Source organism: Mastigoproctus giganteus, chromosome 11 (genome assembly GCF_048544385.1).
Source record: "Mastigoproctus giganteus isolate SK-2022 chromosome 11, ASM4854438v1, whole genome shotgun sequence".
In the NCBI taxonomy this organism is placed as follows: Eukaryota; Metazoa; Arthropoda; class Arachnida; order Uropygi; family Thelyphonidae; genus Mastigoproctus; species Mastigoproctus giganteus.
The window spans coordinates 121,079,501-121,097,161 of record NC_143585.1 but is presented as its reverse complement, the minus strand read 5'-3'; the positions used below and the strand labels follow the sequence as shown (position 1 = coordinate 121,097,161).

The 17,661-nt window shown below is 37.7% G+C and overlaps 1 protein-coding gene across 1 annotated transcript in view; it reads right to left on the bottom strand.

Annotated features, from left to right (window-relative positions):
* FipoQ (F-box/LRR-repeat protein FipoQ) overlaps window positions 1-15,121 on the bottom strand; it is a 177,943-nt gene extending 162,822 nt beyond the window's left edge. The window contains exon 1 of the mRNA XM_090385259.1: window positions 14,838-15,121. Within this exon, the coding sequence (XP_090241385.1) occupies window positions 14,838-14,921 (84 nt within the window). The 5' untranslated portion in view covers window positions 14,922-15,121. The remainder of the gene's footprint in view (window positions 1-14,837) is intronic.
* Window positions 15,122-17,661: the final 2,540 nt, after the last annotated feature.

Sequence of the window (17,661 nt, the reverse complement as noted above, 5' to 3'; positions counted from 1 at the left end):
TAACCGTGGTTCTTCCACCATCTCCGTCATGTTTACGGCGCACTCCTCCTCCCAATCTCTCACGCTGTCTCTATCCAACTCCTCTGAATTCTCTTCTGTTTCAGTATCAACTATAACATCTTTGCCAAAACTAATGCTGCCTCTCCTCACATCTATCCTAACGCCTAACTTCTTGAGTAGGTCTATCCCTAAGATTGCATCGTGTTTATGACTGTCTATTCCTTCAGATACCAAGTAGGTGTGTGCTACCCCTCTTTCACACCCTTCTAGTTTGATTTCGCTGTCGACCACATAATCCGTGCGGATCTCCCCCTCACCTACACCTTTCAAGGAAAACTCTCGACACCGCCTTATTCCCCCTTTCCCGGATGTTTTATAATATCGCGAGAAGTAATGCCACATTAATATGGACCTAGAGGCCCCTGTGTCTACAAGGAATTTCCCTTTTATTCCCCTTAGCTTCCCCTTTATATAAATTAGGCCGCTTATCCTGTCGTTGTCGCTTAACACTTTGCACAAATACTCACCCGTCTTAACTGAACTTGCTTCAGGTTCAGGTCTCCCATGGCGGGTGCTCTTGAGAGACCTTTTTAGTTTAAATCCCTCTGTTCTATGTTTCTATTATCGATCGCCCTTTCCCTGTCGTTAAGTCTCCATCTTCCTTCCCTTTCTCTATTTACTACTCTGTCACCTTCCACCAGTCCGTCACCGCGAGTTCCCCTCCAGGCCTGATCATGTCTCCCAGGGTTTTGTTCCTGGCGGTAGTTACTACTTCCCCTGTATCCCCTTTGGCTATTCCTGTGTGGGCAATATCTAGCGAGATGTTCTTTGCCCCCACATATGTAACACCTCCTCTGTCCATTTCGCCTATCTTCTCTGACTTCCCCTTTCCACCCCTCTGTGTCGCTGTACTTGCCACTTGTGCTCTGCCCTATTTGCGGTCTTTCGCCCCCCTGCCTATTATTTTCATCTAGTGCATTGTTTTTTGTGTTTAATTGCTCTAATAATTTATTTAACTTTATTTCCATTCCCGCTATCTGTTTTTCTAGCCCTTCTAACTTAATTTCGCCTTCCCTTTCTTTATTACCTTTCGGTTTTGTCCCTTCTCCAGTTGATACTATATTTATGTCCCCTCTTGTTGCCCCCCGACCTTGGAGATCTAGCTTTTCCTCATCAGTGGCTAGTTTCATGGCCTCAGCTAATGAATTGGGTTTTCTCCTAAGGATTTCTCGCTTATATTTATCTCTGACCCCCATCAAAAACTGTCCCATCAGGATTTTGTCAAAGGCACTTTTTTCTTTTTCTGATACTTCAGTATTTAATTTTACTGTTAAAAATCTTTTGTAATAGTCCTCTATGCTTTCGCGATTATTTTGACTGTAATTATTTAATATCCCGATCCCTTCCAGAAACGTGATCTTTGGGGAAAATAACTTCTTTAATATCTTTTCAAAATTATCTAATGTTTCTATTTCCATCCCTTGGGTTTCCTCTAAATACCTAGTCTGGGCCCTGCCCTCTAGCTTGAATTCCGCCATCATGACTATTTCTAGTTCCGTTAATTCTTCCTTTTCCTTAATCATTTTCAGTTTTCTCAGAAAATGTTCCACATTTTCTGATGGTTCCCCTTTAAATACTTTTAAAAATTTGCTTAACTTAATTGGGCCCCTATTATCATTCCCTATACTAACAATTGTTTCTCCTGATGTCTCCTGCCCGTTGATATTTTCCTCCCTTTCTCTATCCCTACTGCTGTTCGCTCTCCTTGTAGCCATGACTTATCTTTCGAGGTTGGGGTTTAATCTAATTAACTCGTTATTTGTTGTCAATACCTTTCTTATTCTATAACTTAATTCACCTAATTCTAAAACACAAATTCTAATTCAGTACCCACTTTAACTACTTACTTTTTTTCACTTTTCACTTTCTGGCTCGCCAGCTGAATTTTTTTCTATCAGTTTCAGCAACTGGATTACATATACATATATATATATATATATTTTTTTTTTGTCGTTCTGAACTCAGCCTTCCGTCGTGAAGAATTATCCTGGCTCTGGCTCGCCAATTGTGGGGGTGGGTAAAAAGCTATTTTTTATTTTTTCTGAAAATCCTATTCTGAAAGGAGGCCTACAATTATATTATATTATGTTATATTTTTTTATATCCCCTTATTTTAACCCCTCCCACTTTAACACCTGACTTGATTGATTTCAGAAAATTCCCAGACTCACGGGGACCCCTAATATATTAAGGTATTCTTCCACTGGACTGGCTGAGTTTAGAAGTGACAGACACACACACAAGAATGTAGAATATACAAATTTGTTTTTTATTGTCATATTATATATAAGAAAATTACAATAACCTTTAACAGAATACAGTATTTAGTTTGACACTTGTTATTTTACTAATTTTTAAATGTGTATATATCTTGTAATTTACAGTCAACCTTGTTATCAAAAGAACTACTAAATCCTAATACTTATATACATCTACATATATATATATATATATATCACTGTGTCTCTTCATGTTGCTCTACAAAGATTTCAGTAGGTCCGGGCATTTATTACCCCTCACAACGCACAATCTGTCTCTTTGCTCCTTAACAGTCCATGTAAGTCAATAAACCACCATCAGCCAATGAACAGACAAAATATAATTTCATAAGTGCTCGTTTCCCAACTTATTAGGAAATACATATATATTCATTCCAGAATCCTTACTTGCAAACATGTCAACAGTCAACAATATCCAACCAATTTACTTAGTTACCTTTCCGTTCAATTAATCCACTATTTCACAATTAGGGCTAGATGCTCATTTAATTGTTTACCTGTTTAATCATTTTCTACCCCAAATAAGTCATACTCACAGCAATTTAACATTCACAATAATTCAAGGACAAAATTTTTACTTCCTACTACAGATTAACTTACTCTTAAATTGCATTACTCTGATCTCTATACTAAATTGAATTATCACTCCTTAAGTATTACACTCGTTCAAATATATATGTATATATTTTTAGTACTTTGACATTCTCTCTTAAAACTTATAGCGTCCTCCTAGAGTCCTTTTCATTATTAAATTAGTTCCCCTTTTTACAAATTATATTCTCAGTACTTATTCTAACACTTACGCAATGGTCTGGTATTCCTCCCTGCTCGGTCTCTCTTCCTATCTGCTCGGGGTGAGGACTGGAAAACGAAAGGTTGCTCATCCGGGGAACACAGTAATCTATCCTGGGTTTCTCTACCGGGTACGGCACGGCTGAAGATAATACCGGATCTTATCTCCTTTCTTCTTCCATCTGCGTTGCGTCCGAGGACTGGGATACCTTCCGGGTCGACTAGTCACTCAACTGCTCAATCGAGAAATTTGCCTCTATGGCGTTTCACCATTCTTCCCCCATAGACTGCATTAACTTCTTCAAGGGAACGATACTTCCGACTCTAGACTTTCACAAAATAAATTCTTATAATCAATTCTCCCACTACAGCTTCCATCTCCCCAGGACTGCTTCCACCACAAAAACTCCTCTCCGAATCATCAGTATCAATTTTTTCTTCCCTTCTCTCCTTTCTCTCAAATTTCCCACCGCTTTCTTACTGGCCAATCGTTGACTTCCACATCCTTTCATTCGTGCTCCTATTCGTCTCCCTTCATTTCCGTGGGCGTGCTTTCTTTTTCCTAGTGTGACCGAACTTCCGATAATCTGGAAAATACTGGTAATTTCTCGAAATTAAACGTAAGTTCCGGTCAGCTAAGAGTTTCAGGCTTTCTTTGTGACCTCACCCCCATATCCATTTCTAGTCGCCCACACCTGCTAGAGGTCGAACCGTGAAATCTATAATAGGGCCACTTCCGCACTCAGTGCCCTTTCTATAGAGTATGTGCTCCTGTCTTAAGTGGGATTTGTTTCGGTCCATTATGATTGCTTTTACTGACTCGCTTAAGGAATTTTTCCATCCAACCGAGATTTAACTAACTGGGTGTGTTTGGACTAACCTTCGAATTTCAGTGTTTCTTAACAAATGATACTTGACTGAAACTAACTATATTCGCCACAATTAATTCTTCCAATATTTAACAAACTTTATAATTTATTGTAAGGCTGGGTCCTTACAAGAGGACGCGCTTTCATAGTGCTCCTAAGTCTAAAGTGCAGGGAGAGCATAGTGATTAGAGAGGTTAAATAATTGCTTTTAATTAATTTTTTAATATATTGTACAGTTTATTTTGGTGTAAGTTTTTTCCTATAATAATTTTTATATTATAAATATAATTTTATAAAAGTTGCTTTCTGTGATATTGAGTAAAAATAAAAATAGTTGTGACAAGATCCACGTTGAACACTTCCTCGGAGGCAGTGCCGGACCAAGGTATTTTCGTGCCCCGTGCAGAAAGATTTTTCGGCGCTCCCTTTACTAAGGATATATATATATTTTTTTTCATGATTCATAAAATTTGGTACCCCTTAAAGAATGGCGGCCCGGGTTGGGCCCTGCTAGTCCGTGCCTTAATGCGGCACTGCTCGGAAGGTATCATGACTCATACAGAAATAGTCGATGGCGATTTCATTGTTTGCAGAACCTGTGGCATGTATTTCAGGGTTGACCTAGTGGATAATCATAGCTCACCTGGCTATTTTTTTTTTTTTTTTTTTGATTCTTTTCTTTGTCACCGTTGTACGGAGTGTACCGATCTAAAGTAAAAATTTGGTGCATTGCTAAAAGAATTTGAGTCACTGAAAAAAACGGGTGCTTGCCCTCGAGAAAAATGTAACTCGGAGCTCGTCAGGGACTGAAGACTAGTAACCTACCAAGTGATGCACTCCCAATTCTGGCCCCAGAACAGAATAATCAAGTGCAAAGTGCTCTGGTTAAAAAGGACTTAATTCTATTAGGAGATTCCATTGTCAAGGAAACGAGAAATATTTTTTGTAATAAGGATGCCGGGAGCAACAGTTAATATCACCAACAGATTGTTAGGTAAGATTCGTAATAAGATTGTTAGATTTTAAGGGAGTAAAGAGAATATTATTATTCATATGGGGACTAATGATATTATACACACACGATCTGGCGACTTGTTAGACAAATATAGGACCATACTGAAGAAATGTCACGAGTTAGGCCAGAATGTCTGTGTCTGCAATTCTGCCCAGGCACAATAGGAAGGATTATATGCTGAAAGACTTTGATTCTGCAAGGCTTTTGGGGAGAAATTTTTATCAGTGTGGCCCACACTTGTAGGTATAAGGAATCTGTTTTGTAGAGACAGGATACATTTAAACAAAGGTGGTGCAAGGGTTTTTTCAAGTATCATTGAGGTTACTTTAAAGGTTTGGGGGATATAAGGGTAATATAGATACGCGTTTATCTGATGATATTGGTCAAAGTAACGCATGTATATACCTCAAGAATTCTTGTTTGTTACCGCAACAGATCATATTAGCAAGCTGTTCTTAGGGCAGAAACGTTTCAAATGCCGTGTAGCTAATGCCAGGGAAGCAAGCTTAAATAACTTCAAGGGGTGTGTCAGGGTAGTTAACTATACAAGAACACTAAGTCTTAATTGTTTATACAGCAATGTCAGAAGTGTCGTCGATAAAATGAGAGAATTCGAACTACTTGTTAGGACAAGTAACACTGACATAATAGTGCTTACGAAAGCGTTATGCCACCCGGAAGTAGGGGATGATGAGTTTCAGTATGGTATGTACAATGTATTTAGGAAGGGATAGGGCAAATAGAAGGGGTGATGGGGTCATGCTTCTTATCAAAAGCAGCCTGAGCACGACAAAAGCTTTCCGGGATTCAGAAGTTTCGCAAGATATTATATAATCTGTATGGTCCGGGTTAGCTAGAAGCAAAGGTATAATGAGAGCGGGAGTAATCTACAGGCCACGTGATTGTGAAAATTATGATGAGAGCCTCTACATGCAAATGGAATGGGCAAGAAAGTGTGAATGTCTTATTATGGGTGATTTTAATTTGCCTCTTATTGATTTGAGCAAGTGGGAAGGAAATTCTAAATGGGGACAAAATTTTGAAATCAAATAGATGATTGTTATTTGTATCAACACATCAGGGAAAAGCACTAGGGAAAAGAATATTCTAGACCTGATCATCAACCATGAACCAGATGACATAATAGGGCAGACAGCACAGGAACCACTATTAAGAAGTGATCACCGAGTTCTACGGTGGACGATGATGAGAGAGAGGTAGCAGTAGTTAAAGGCAAAGGAATGGGTTATAATTTCAGGAAAGGAAATTATGACGGCTTAAGGTGCTACATGGCTTCTTTTAACTGGGTAGGTGCTAACTGGGTAGGTTATGACGGCTTAAGGTGCTACATGGCTTCTTTTAACTTGTAACAATTTAATTACGGTATACCTTTAAAATATCAATCACAGAAGCACTGAATGAATAAATACCATTAAAAATACTCCATGAGGAGGATTCCAAGTTGGATGAATAATGAAGTCAGATTACTTGAACAGCAAAAAACGGCATGGGAAAGTTACAGAGCAATAAAAAGTACTGAAGCCTATAACAACTACAAATTGATTTGCAATACTGCCACAGAAGAGGTTAGGCTGGCAAAGAGTGGGTAGGGATAAGGAATTCTTCACATATATAAATGCAAAGAAGAGGACAAATCAGATCGAACCCTTATGTAATGGAGGTGGAATAGTATTAGATACCCCTACAGATGAACTCAACGGTTACTTTTCATCCATATTTAGAGAAGAAAAATCCTTTAGGTCAATGGGAGTGAAGTTGAAAAATATGGAATTAATGATATTGAAATTTCACATGATTGTTTAATGGAAAACGTTTTGAGCCTACAGGCGACTAAGGCTCCCGGGGTTGATGGCATGTACCCTGTAATCTTAAGGAAGACGGCAAGTGGGTACATTGAACCATTAATGCTAATTATGAGAGCATCACTGGACTTAGGAGAGATTGCGTTGGATTGGAAAAGTGCCAATACATAGAAAGGCGATTCTAAATAGTGGGAAATTACCCACCAGTAGTAGTAGGAAAAATCATGGAGGCAATGAACAGAGTGGAATTCAGGATCATTTAGGTAGAAATGGAATTCTGAAGTCTTTACACAGCATGGTTTTGTAAAGGTAAAATCACGTTTAACAAATCTGGTTAGCTATTTTGACAGAGTCACTCATGAGCTGGATTTAGGGAATAATTTCTACATTGTTTATTTAGATTTCACAGCAAAGAATTTGACTCAGTCCCACATGAGAAGTTATTTTATAAGCTGGAACAAGTTAGAATCACAGGGAAAATCCTTAGATGGATAGCAGGATGGCTTCAGTTCAGGAGGCAGAGGATTGTGATATATGGTTATCCTTCAGATTGGGTTAATGTAAGAAGTGGGGTTCCCCAAGGATCGGTATTGAGACCACTGTTGTTTTTGATTTTCTTAAATGACATCGATGAAGGATTAGAGGGCATGATGTCTAAATTTGCAAATGATGTAAAGATCGGTAGAGTAGTTAATGATCACCGCCAAGCAGGGACCTAAATAGACTTCAGGGATAGTTCGAAAGGTGGCAGCTATGCTTCAATTCAACCAAATGCATGGTCTTGCACCTGAGGAAGAGTATCCCCAAAAGAACTTATACACCTGGTGGAGTTGAACTAAACTCAGTTGTGGAAGAAAAGGACTTGGGAGCTACTACACGGTCAGACATGAAGTTCTCTGAACATTGCAAACAGGCTGCAAGGAAAGCACACGGTGTCCAATCAATGATTTATCGAATGTTTGCTAGTAGAGATAAGGACCTCATAATCCTATTATGATGATATATGGAACATTTGTTAGTAGAGATAAGGACGTCATAATCCCATTATATAAAATGAATGAGGACGATTTCACGTTTATAAGTGATTCTAGAACTAGGGACCATAAATTAAAGTTATGGGGAGATGTTTAGACTGGATTGCAGGAAGTTTTATTTTAGCCAGCAAGTTATAAATTACTGGAATAAGTTATCTATATGGGTGGTTGAGGCTGACAGTCTGGGGAAATTAAAAGGTCAGCTGGATAGTTACCTGTAGGAGGAGAGAAATGTATAGGTTGTTTATTTCCTTTTCTTTTATTATTTATTTAATTTTATTTTATTATTTTACCCTTTTTATTTTTGGCTGGTGCAGCCAAAAATAAGAAAACCTAAGGTGAATTCTAAGGTTTCCTTGCACCATATAGCCATTACTATTAACACTAAACTAATATCTCAACCTGGACTTGTAGTACACTGCTCGACAAAATTAACAGAACAGGTAGAAAATCTGGTGTAACTTCTGCGATGAAGTGGAACAAAATTTAGTATTGTGGTGTACCATAGAATAGCGATGAAATGAGGAAATAGAGAGAAGCCTTCTTAACACTGTCCAATTGGAAATGTTTTCACCTGTGGCTGCAGCAACCTCAAGAGACGGTTGATGACTGGATGTTGTAGTGTTCTGTCGGTGCCGGATTAAGGCACGGACTAGCGGGGCCCTTGCCCGGGCGCCAAATTTTTACAAATCATGAAAAAAATATACAGTATATGTATCCTTAGTAAAGGGGGCGCCGAAAAATCTTTATGCCCGTGGCGCGAAAATACCTTGGTCTGTTACTTGGTTCTGTCTTGCTGTTAGAGCTAGAAAGCAGTCTGTTCTGGTTGGCGTAGCCCTCGGGCGACTTAGCCAGCTCTTCTTGTAATGGTTCCAGTGTATTAACCAACTTCCTTGGAATTTCCATTCTCACTGAAGACAACCATACCATGGATAAGAAGAGCTTGTGGTCCAAAATTACCAACTTGTGGCAGTCCTGCTGGTCCTCCGGAAAATTCATACCCATCATCAGCTTCTTAACCAAACACATCCTGGCCTGGCCTGGTTTACTCCAAACCTGGAAACTGCGTTCTTGATGACCGTGCACGACTCCATCAAGGCCCGTTTAAAACAGTTTGGGAGTTTTGAGAACGTCACCTGTATCTACTGTGAGAAGGAAGAATGGGCTCATCTCCTGCAGGACTGCATGACTTACCTTGATGTCAAATACTTTTCTTCCGATCATACCAGTGTTTGCTGTTGTATTAACAACGGTTCGTCGTCATGTTCAACTGGTTCCAGTATTTCATCCCTTGTTTCCATAGAATTTCTTTCTTCATTTTTATCATTGAGAAAATCATCTGTCACCTTAATACCATAAAATTTATATAAAGGTGAAAATATCGCAATCATCTAAAGTTTTTTTAAAACACCCTTCTAGATACGCAGATTCATATATAAGTTTTCTTTTAATATGTACGTTGATGGTATAATCATTATCGAATTCTCTAGGTAACCAATAAACCGACTGGCGGTTTATAACTTGTCTCCGATGATGCCATATTGTCTGTGTTCATACCTCAAACGACAAATCAGTCGTGGCGAAATCAAACGCTCTGTCACCATTTGAAGTAAATCAGTAGGATACGCAGGATATACAAAGCTATTCGATGTTTACATAACAGGTATGTGTTCCTTCTTTAAAGAACTGTGACAAGTATTGCATGCAATGAATGTTTTGACAACCTTCTTAGGAATTTATTGTTGAAGTATTTCATACGAATTTTAAGCAACTGGTTTAAAACGATAATTCAGCCGTTTGTAATTTTTTTTTTAGTTTACGATATCTCTCATATGTTGTGCGGCGATTTTAGATATAGCCCGGGAAGTCTGGAGATGGTCCTGTAATATCTGTTTCTTGGGTCTGAGATATTCTCCCATACTTTTTTCGTAATGCTTTTTCGTAACGTAAAAATTCAACTAACCCGTCTAAAGACGTTTTCATCGTCAAAAACTTTCTTAGCTGGATTAGTGATATAGTTTGTTCACATTTCGTAAAATAATAATAATAAATAAATAAATAAAAAATAATAATAATATGCACCAGGTATGTAATCTGACAGGCGTTGAAAACGCCTTTAGATCGTGACACCATGACTGTTTTAATAAATAAAAATACATTTTTTTGAACAATAATTTATTCATTAGACTGTATTGCAACTACATAAGTTATTGGTGTATGATAAATAAAATAACATACACATTTTTTTTTTATTCAATAGTTTTGAGTTCACGACTGAATACACCATCAATAGTGGTTCCATTGAATGTAGTATTTATTATCGTATCCGAATAAATCAAAATTGAAGATTTTTTTCGTAAATTTACAAAATTCATTAACATAATTATTTTACCTAATGAATTATGTGTAATAATTATACATAATTCATAGGTAAACGATCCAGTGGTTCTTCGATTAGTTTCGCCCATTTGATCGAACAAGGCATTTAATTTACAGATATCGATTGCCGCTGTTCTAGGAGTAATTATTGAAATTACACATCGATCCACAAATATCGTCGACTTTATCTGTCACGTGTTGTGCGAAGACATGCGATGTATGATAATAGTCGAATCTTCGCGTCGGTATATAGCTACACCGCCACTACGAACATTTGATCTTTTGCATTGAGTCACACAATGAAATGACGATAACGGTACTCGATCGTCGTTATCCACCCAAGTTTCACTCAAAACTAATATATTTTTTTGCTCTGTTGTAGGACGGAGTCAGTTTCGATGTCTCGTGTATGACTACATACTTTGTATATTCATTGATATTACCGTGAAATCTTTGTTGGTTAATGCTTCTCCATTACCTATTTTCGTAAGTAATGCGGAGAATATACATATTATCGGATTGTCGTACAAGTAATGAGTGCCATGATTAATTCACCTTAGGGGCTCAAATCTGGTGAGTATGGGATTGGCACACCTAGGGTTCTGAGCTGGACATCATCATTCTTCTCTTTCTTGGTGATTCCTCTCTCTCTGTCTCTCAAGGTAACTCGGATTTTTTTTTTTTTTTTTTTTTTTTTAGTTGGCCCAGCGTAAGCCTCAGGCTTTCTTGCACTATATGGCTAGTAATAATAATAATAATAATAATATCGGACCTCTGAATGAAAGTAGCAATGCAGCAATCGCACGTACTTGTCGAAAATTGATGTGGTGCCGTTGCTATTAGCCGCTTTCATAAGAGAAAGGATTATACGTTTCCGTTCAACGTAGGAGGCTTCCGGATCAGCTAGTATAATCTGCCTGCTTCTACCCTGCCAGCTGGTGACTGGAGGTAGTTTGAGTCAGGGCCGGTTTTGGGCTGTTAGCCGCCTGCGTGCTGAGATATTTGGCCGCCCCTATCAATGCGAATCGCGAGTAGATTCATAACCTAACCGAACCCATGGAAGCCTACTAGTATGTTTTTATGACAGTTCCATATAGGTGACAGGGGTAAAAAAATCCATAAAAATATTTGATATATTTATTTTAATTTTATAAAAATCAAAAATGTACAAGATATATAAAACAGAAGTAACAAAATGTACCCATAAAGTGAGAACTGCACTCTTCTTGCTTTCTTATTTTCCAATTCATCAATAACTTCTGATAATTCAAAACTTTCACACAATTCCTTTTCTATAGCTAACAGTCCTAGATCATTAAACCTATCTTGAGTCATTGACGTTCTTAAATATGTTTTTATAAGTTTGAGTTTAGAAAAACTCCTTTCACTTGATGCTACTCTAACTGGTAATGTCAGAAAAATTCTCAAAGCTATAAACGGATTAGGAAATGAAGACATCAAGTTATTTTTTGTAATATATGTCAAGTTTTTTTAATGGGTCTGCAATTCTACTGTTCAAAATTCTATATGTTATCAGCTCATTGAAGAGCTGAAGACCGTCAATATCCTAAATACTTGTGCTTCCTTTATTAATTTGAAGGGAAACATCTAAATCAAAACAAGATTTTTTGAATTTCCTCTTCAGTCATTTCTCCACATTCACAAAGAAATTTAAATACATTATTACATTCATTTTGATTTTCAAACCTTTCCTGAATGGAATTTAAGATAAAATTGTATTATAAACAATTCTTTTGAATTTATGATTTGTTCATCGGGACTTTCATAATCAAAATGGCGACCTTTAGTTTAGTTCTACTTCTTACAACTGGAAATTCTGCCACTACATTTACTTTTGCAGCTAAAACGTTTGCATCCCTAATATATTTATTAAATGCTTCATTAGATCTGGCTGCATTTAGAAATTTAACAAGCTCATTCAAAACATTAAGAGATTCATTTATGTTGGATTGAGGGCACTGCAACATTTTACTTACAACATCAAATTTTGACAGAATATCGTTCCATATAACGACTGAGCAAATGAACTTGAAAGACGCAACCTGATCTAACAAACATTGAGCTGTATGTTTTGTTTTCATGTCTCTGGAATTATCATCTATTATGTCATTTTAACTTTTAAGACTTCACTTAATTGCAATCTGAGAGGTCGCACTGCTTTTATTCTACTCTACTCTCCCATCTTGTATCACTTATAGATTTCAGTGTTAATCTAGTGATATTACGATTTAGTATATCCCATTTGTAAGGGGATGCAGAAAAAACGTGTACAGTTCTTGAACAATGTTAACAAAATTAACTGTTTCAAATGTTACTTTGGCAGCATCATTTACAACTAAATTCAATGAATGAGATGCACAAGGTACAAAAAAGGCTCTAGGATTTATATTCCTAATTTTTTTCTGCAAGCCACTAGGCTTACCACGCATATTTTCCTAGTTATCATACCCTTGTCCAAGCATATCTTGAATATCTAATTCATAATCTGTTAAGAGTTCACTTAAAAGATAATTACACCAATCTTCCCCTGTAGTGTCTGATACTGGATATCCATGGATAACCGTGGCCGTGAGGTCCAACCGGAGAGTACGGCACCATCGTGATATCCAAGCCCGAGGCGGGATTCGAACGCGCGACCTTGGGGTTGCCAGGCAGGCAGGCACTTAACCCACCCGGCTAGCCCGGTCGGCTTTATGCCACTTGCTAAACCAGATATGATTTCATTTTGAAAAGCATGGCCTAAGTAATGAGGTATACGACATTTAGCAGGTTGAGATTGTGTTATGTTATTGACATGCTGTCAGATAATGGGGTCAAATTTCGCCAACATTTCTATATTTTTTAAAAAATTTCCATTATTTGTTTCAAAAAATTTATCATTTTTACCTCTGAAAGATAAACACTGCCCTGCTAAAAACTGGACAACTGCAATGATTCTTTCATCTTCCATTTCGTCCTTACTGCCTGAAATGAATTCGAAGCGACTGTGTTGATGCTGTCGGGTCACCCTCGTCCAACTTTACGAATTTCTGCATGGATCCTTGTAATTTTTCCTTTTCCTTATCACTTTCATTCTTCCGCTTGCGATAAAAAGCACCAGACTGACGACTTAAACATTTTATGATTAAGTTTAAGGTTACACTCACCATCGCCTGTGCTTGCACTTCTAAAGTTTTCTGATGCAAAACACCTAACGCGTATGCTTCGGCGTTATTTATAACCATAAAATGCACAGCTCTATCATCCGTCAGCAAACATAAATTTTTTGAAGTATGAAAGAAGAGCATGTTGTGTTTCCATGGTTACCAAATATGTTTGCGGTCATGTTTATGTTCCTATTGTGAATGTTGGTATGACTTCTTCATTTTACGGTAACGCTTGTTACGTTTTTTTTTTTTTTTTTTATGTTTAATTTTCATTGTGAATGGACCTTTAGAAAATACAATATTATTTTTTATGCCACATTCGCTATTTCATCGCCGACCGATATATTAAAATAATATTAAATTACATTTTAATTTTATTCTTTAAAGTGCACTATCGGCCGCCCTAGGGATTTGGCCGCTTGCGTGCATACACGTACTGCACACCTACCAGAACCGGCCCTGGTTTGAGTAGTGTGTATGCGAGGTGCATTGTTGAGGTGACGTTGTCAAGGAGCTGGGTATACTCGTATTCTTACCATGTGTATACCATATCCAAAAGTTGCAAAAACTAACTTAACTTTTTCTCCTTTCGACACGATATAGCGCGTTTTAAGTAAGAAAGACAGTTTCACAGTGTCATTGGATAAATAATTTATATTGCGGTAGCATCATGAACATCACAAAAAATGTTGTATTTTATCCAACCATTCTGAATTTGAATGATGCATAAAAATCACCAAAGCATGGATGCACAATTGAGAAACACTAGGCACTTCAATTATATCTCCATGCAGATGCCTACGTTCCAAACGCTTCAATTTACAGAACTGTTTTTTTTTTTTTTTGTAAGAAATCTTTCTAATACTTCTTTGGTAAGAGCGTTCTTCATTCTTTCTTATTCTCTTATGGTAAGAAAGTCTTTCTTTCTAATTGGTGAGTGTTTTCTTCTTTCTTTCTTTCTAATACTTTCTTGGTAAGAAAGTGCTTTCCTTCTTTATTTCTAATTGTTTATTGGTAAGGTCCTTCTCTCTCTTTCTAATTCTCTCATTCTAATTCTACAGGAGGAGGAGGGCTGGCTACCACTGCGATTACATTCAAGACACGCCACAGGTAAGAATGAGGTGCGACTTGGCAATAAGAAGATTAAATTTTTCATAAGGAGGAATAGAGCACTTTGCTGGCTTTAATACAACAACAATTTGTAAATGGCAAACATTTTCGAACATTTAACATAAAATGATGACAATACATTTTTACAGGTTACAATGAAGTTGTGTTTACTGGGAGGAACCCAAAACACGGTTTCAATATGCGTGTTCGTTATGTATAAACACTCAAATATTCTTTATATGAAAACTTAGAATATTATTCTTATTAGAAGAAAACAGTTTCAGAGTACGGCCTAAATAAATAACTTACCGTACTTTCCGATAATGGCGAAATTATATTACCGTTTAGATGTGCTTTTTTTTCAACTAATGCCCGTGCCAACGCTTTATCCATGTTAGTTTTAAGCGAATCAAAAATCACTTGTGCTGAAACAACTCGCCACAATTCACACAATTGCAGTTAACAAAAAAACTGAAGAGCACATCGCACACAACTTAACCCCACGAGAGTGTCCCTCGAACTGACTCATATCTTAGTAAAATGTTGCAATGCCCCTTACAAACATCTCTCAATTGTTCATTACTTCAAGCGGCGTGTTTAAAACGGCTATCTAAGCCGTTGTAGGCCTTCTGTTGTAGACTTTTTTGGCTTTCAGCCAGTGCTTGCTTAGACAATAGTGCAATGTTTTAGGCGTGCTGTAACTAATGATAGCATTTCATGAAAGATATTCGTTCGCTCACTGCTGTGTCCACACATAAGCAAACGAGCGTGGGAATGTAGGACTTGGCTTGGAAAATTACTAAAAGTCATTATCGTAGTTCATGCACTTTATGTTTGTATAAGAATGTTATTTATTTAATGGATTTATTTAAATTATCCATCCTATTGAATGTTAGGAATTCATTCAATAGGATGGATTGAATTCATTCAGTAGGAATTGAATGAAGGCTAAAGATGTTAGGGGGCTAGAACAGTTAAATGTTTTAAATGCAGTATACTTGTATAACATTTAACAGTTATAAATTCTTTACCATAATTTAAAATTGAGGTAATCCAGTTTTCTTCTTCTTTTTTTTTTTTTTAAACTATATGTTACTTTTAATTCAGTAAGTCCAGTAATTAATCAGACAGGTTAAATCTTTCCTTATTGGTTTCTTCTTGCACATACTGTGAGGTGTGTCCCGTCTGAACGGGATAAAAAAAAGTTGAGATCAGTGCCGGTTAGAATTTCTCTAGTCGGTGACGTTGATGGGTTTGAAAAATGACATTGACTATGCAGGTCATCAAATCACGTTTTTCGCTTTTTTTTTTTTTCTTTTTAACCAGCGGAGGATTTGTATTTTACTGGGTTTTGTAGACCTTTTGTATTGGATTCTTCTTTTCTATGTTTTTTTTGATTTCTTTCTTTTTAGTAATGTGGTACATTGATTGCATAGTTTGCGGAGAGGTACAGACTCCCAGTCAAATCAGGATATGAACTCATTGACAGATCTCAGGGCGAAAATCGTGATTTCATCTTGCCTTTTGGATCATCATCAACGTTATATGTAGTAAGAGTTAGCGAATTCTTTCCAATAGTATTGGCGGTGGTAAAATGCTGCATGGAAGCAAATACAGTATACAGAATCAGCAAAACAAAATATAAAAATTATCCACTTGGTTTGCTCTTCCCTTCTAATAATTTTTCCAATCCTTTAAATTTTGGCGCACTGTGGCCAGAGTTGCCGAAGCGCCTAATAAATCTCCAAACAAACCTTTAAATTTATTCAAACTACTGCCTTCCACAACACCAGGTGGAGGCTTATTCCAACAATCATTTACGCTCTGGCTGAAGGCAAATTTCCACACATCTATTCTGCAAATATCCTTTACCAATTTAAATTTATATCCCCCCTTGTGTGTTGTTCGAGAAAGAATACTATCAGCATTTGGTTTACTTAATGCGTTTAGTCTTAAGCATTTCAATCAGGTCTCTTCGCAAGTGCCTAGTGTCCAGGTGCTGCAATGTGCTGAACTGAAGTATTTCTTGGTAGGAGTACCCTTTGGTATCCCCTGACTAATCTTGTGCTCTTTTCTGTTCCCGTTCCAACAGATTCACATCCTTCCAAAACGAGGCCTTCAGACCTGCATGCAGTACTGCATTTTTGACCGAACCATTGCCTTATACATATAACGAGATAATCAGCCTCTTTGTCCCTGCTGGCAGAATTCAATTATATATTTGACAGAATCCTATGAGTTGTCATATCAGCCTGTCTGTAGTGCTCTGAGAACTGCATGCCGAACTTTTCAATTACCCCTCATTCTGAGATGTGATCAGAATGATATTATGTTGAGGTATATAAACAGGTGAATAAAGAAGACACTCTCAGCTACGTGGCTTGTTTATTATATGAGTCGAAAAGTGATGTTGATATCACGAAAGTAATATCCACATGCAGGTGCTTATGCTGACAAATAAATTGAAAGGTATCAATAATTACATGTATATGATGTTTCGTGGATTCCATGACTGTTTTTTCTTCAGAGATGAACACACACACACACACACACACACACACACACACACACACACACACACACACACACACACACACACACACACACACGCGGACGAGTATTCAAACGTTGAACTGGCCGGCATGCACCTCGCGTATGGAGATGCGGACTGTAACGGGCGCGCCGCTCTGCACTTGTACCAGGAATTTCCCGCACGGGCGTGCTCCTCATCTTACGATTCACGTGTGCACAGAAGGTTATGTGAGACTGGTTTTTTCACGAGAGGTACCGTGAATCGAGAGCGAACGACGAGGATGCCAGACAATGAGGAGAATGTCCTACATCTTGCAGAAGGCAATCCGAGTACGAGTACTCGAGCGATAGGCCAAGGATTGGATATTTCCCAATCCACTGTATGGAGGATACTGTCAACAAACCAAATGAGTTCATACCATCTGCAACGCGTCCAATCATTGGAGCCTGCGGATTATCCACTCCGGAGGACTTTTGCTACTTGGTTTCTTCAACAGAAACGGTTCGCAAATGCTGACTTCCAGCGGGGTAGCTGTTCACGCGACCTCCCGTTCGACGTCCTCTACCGCATGACGAAGGCATTTCGGACCCTGCAATGCTA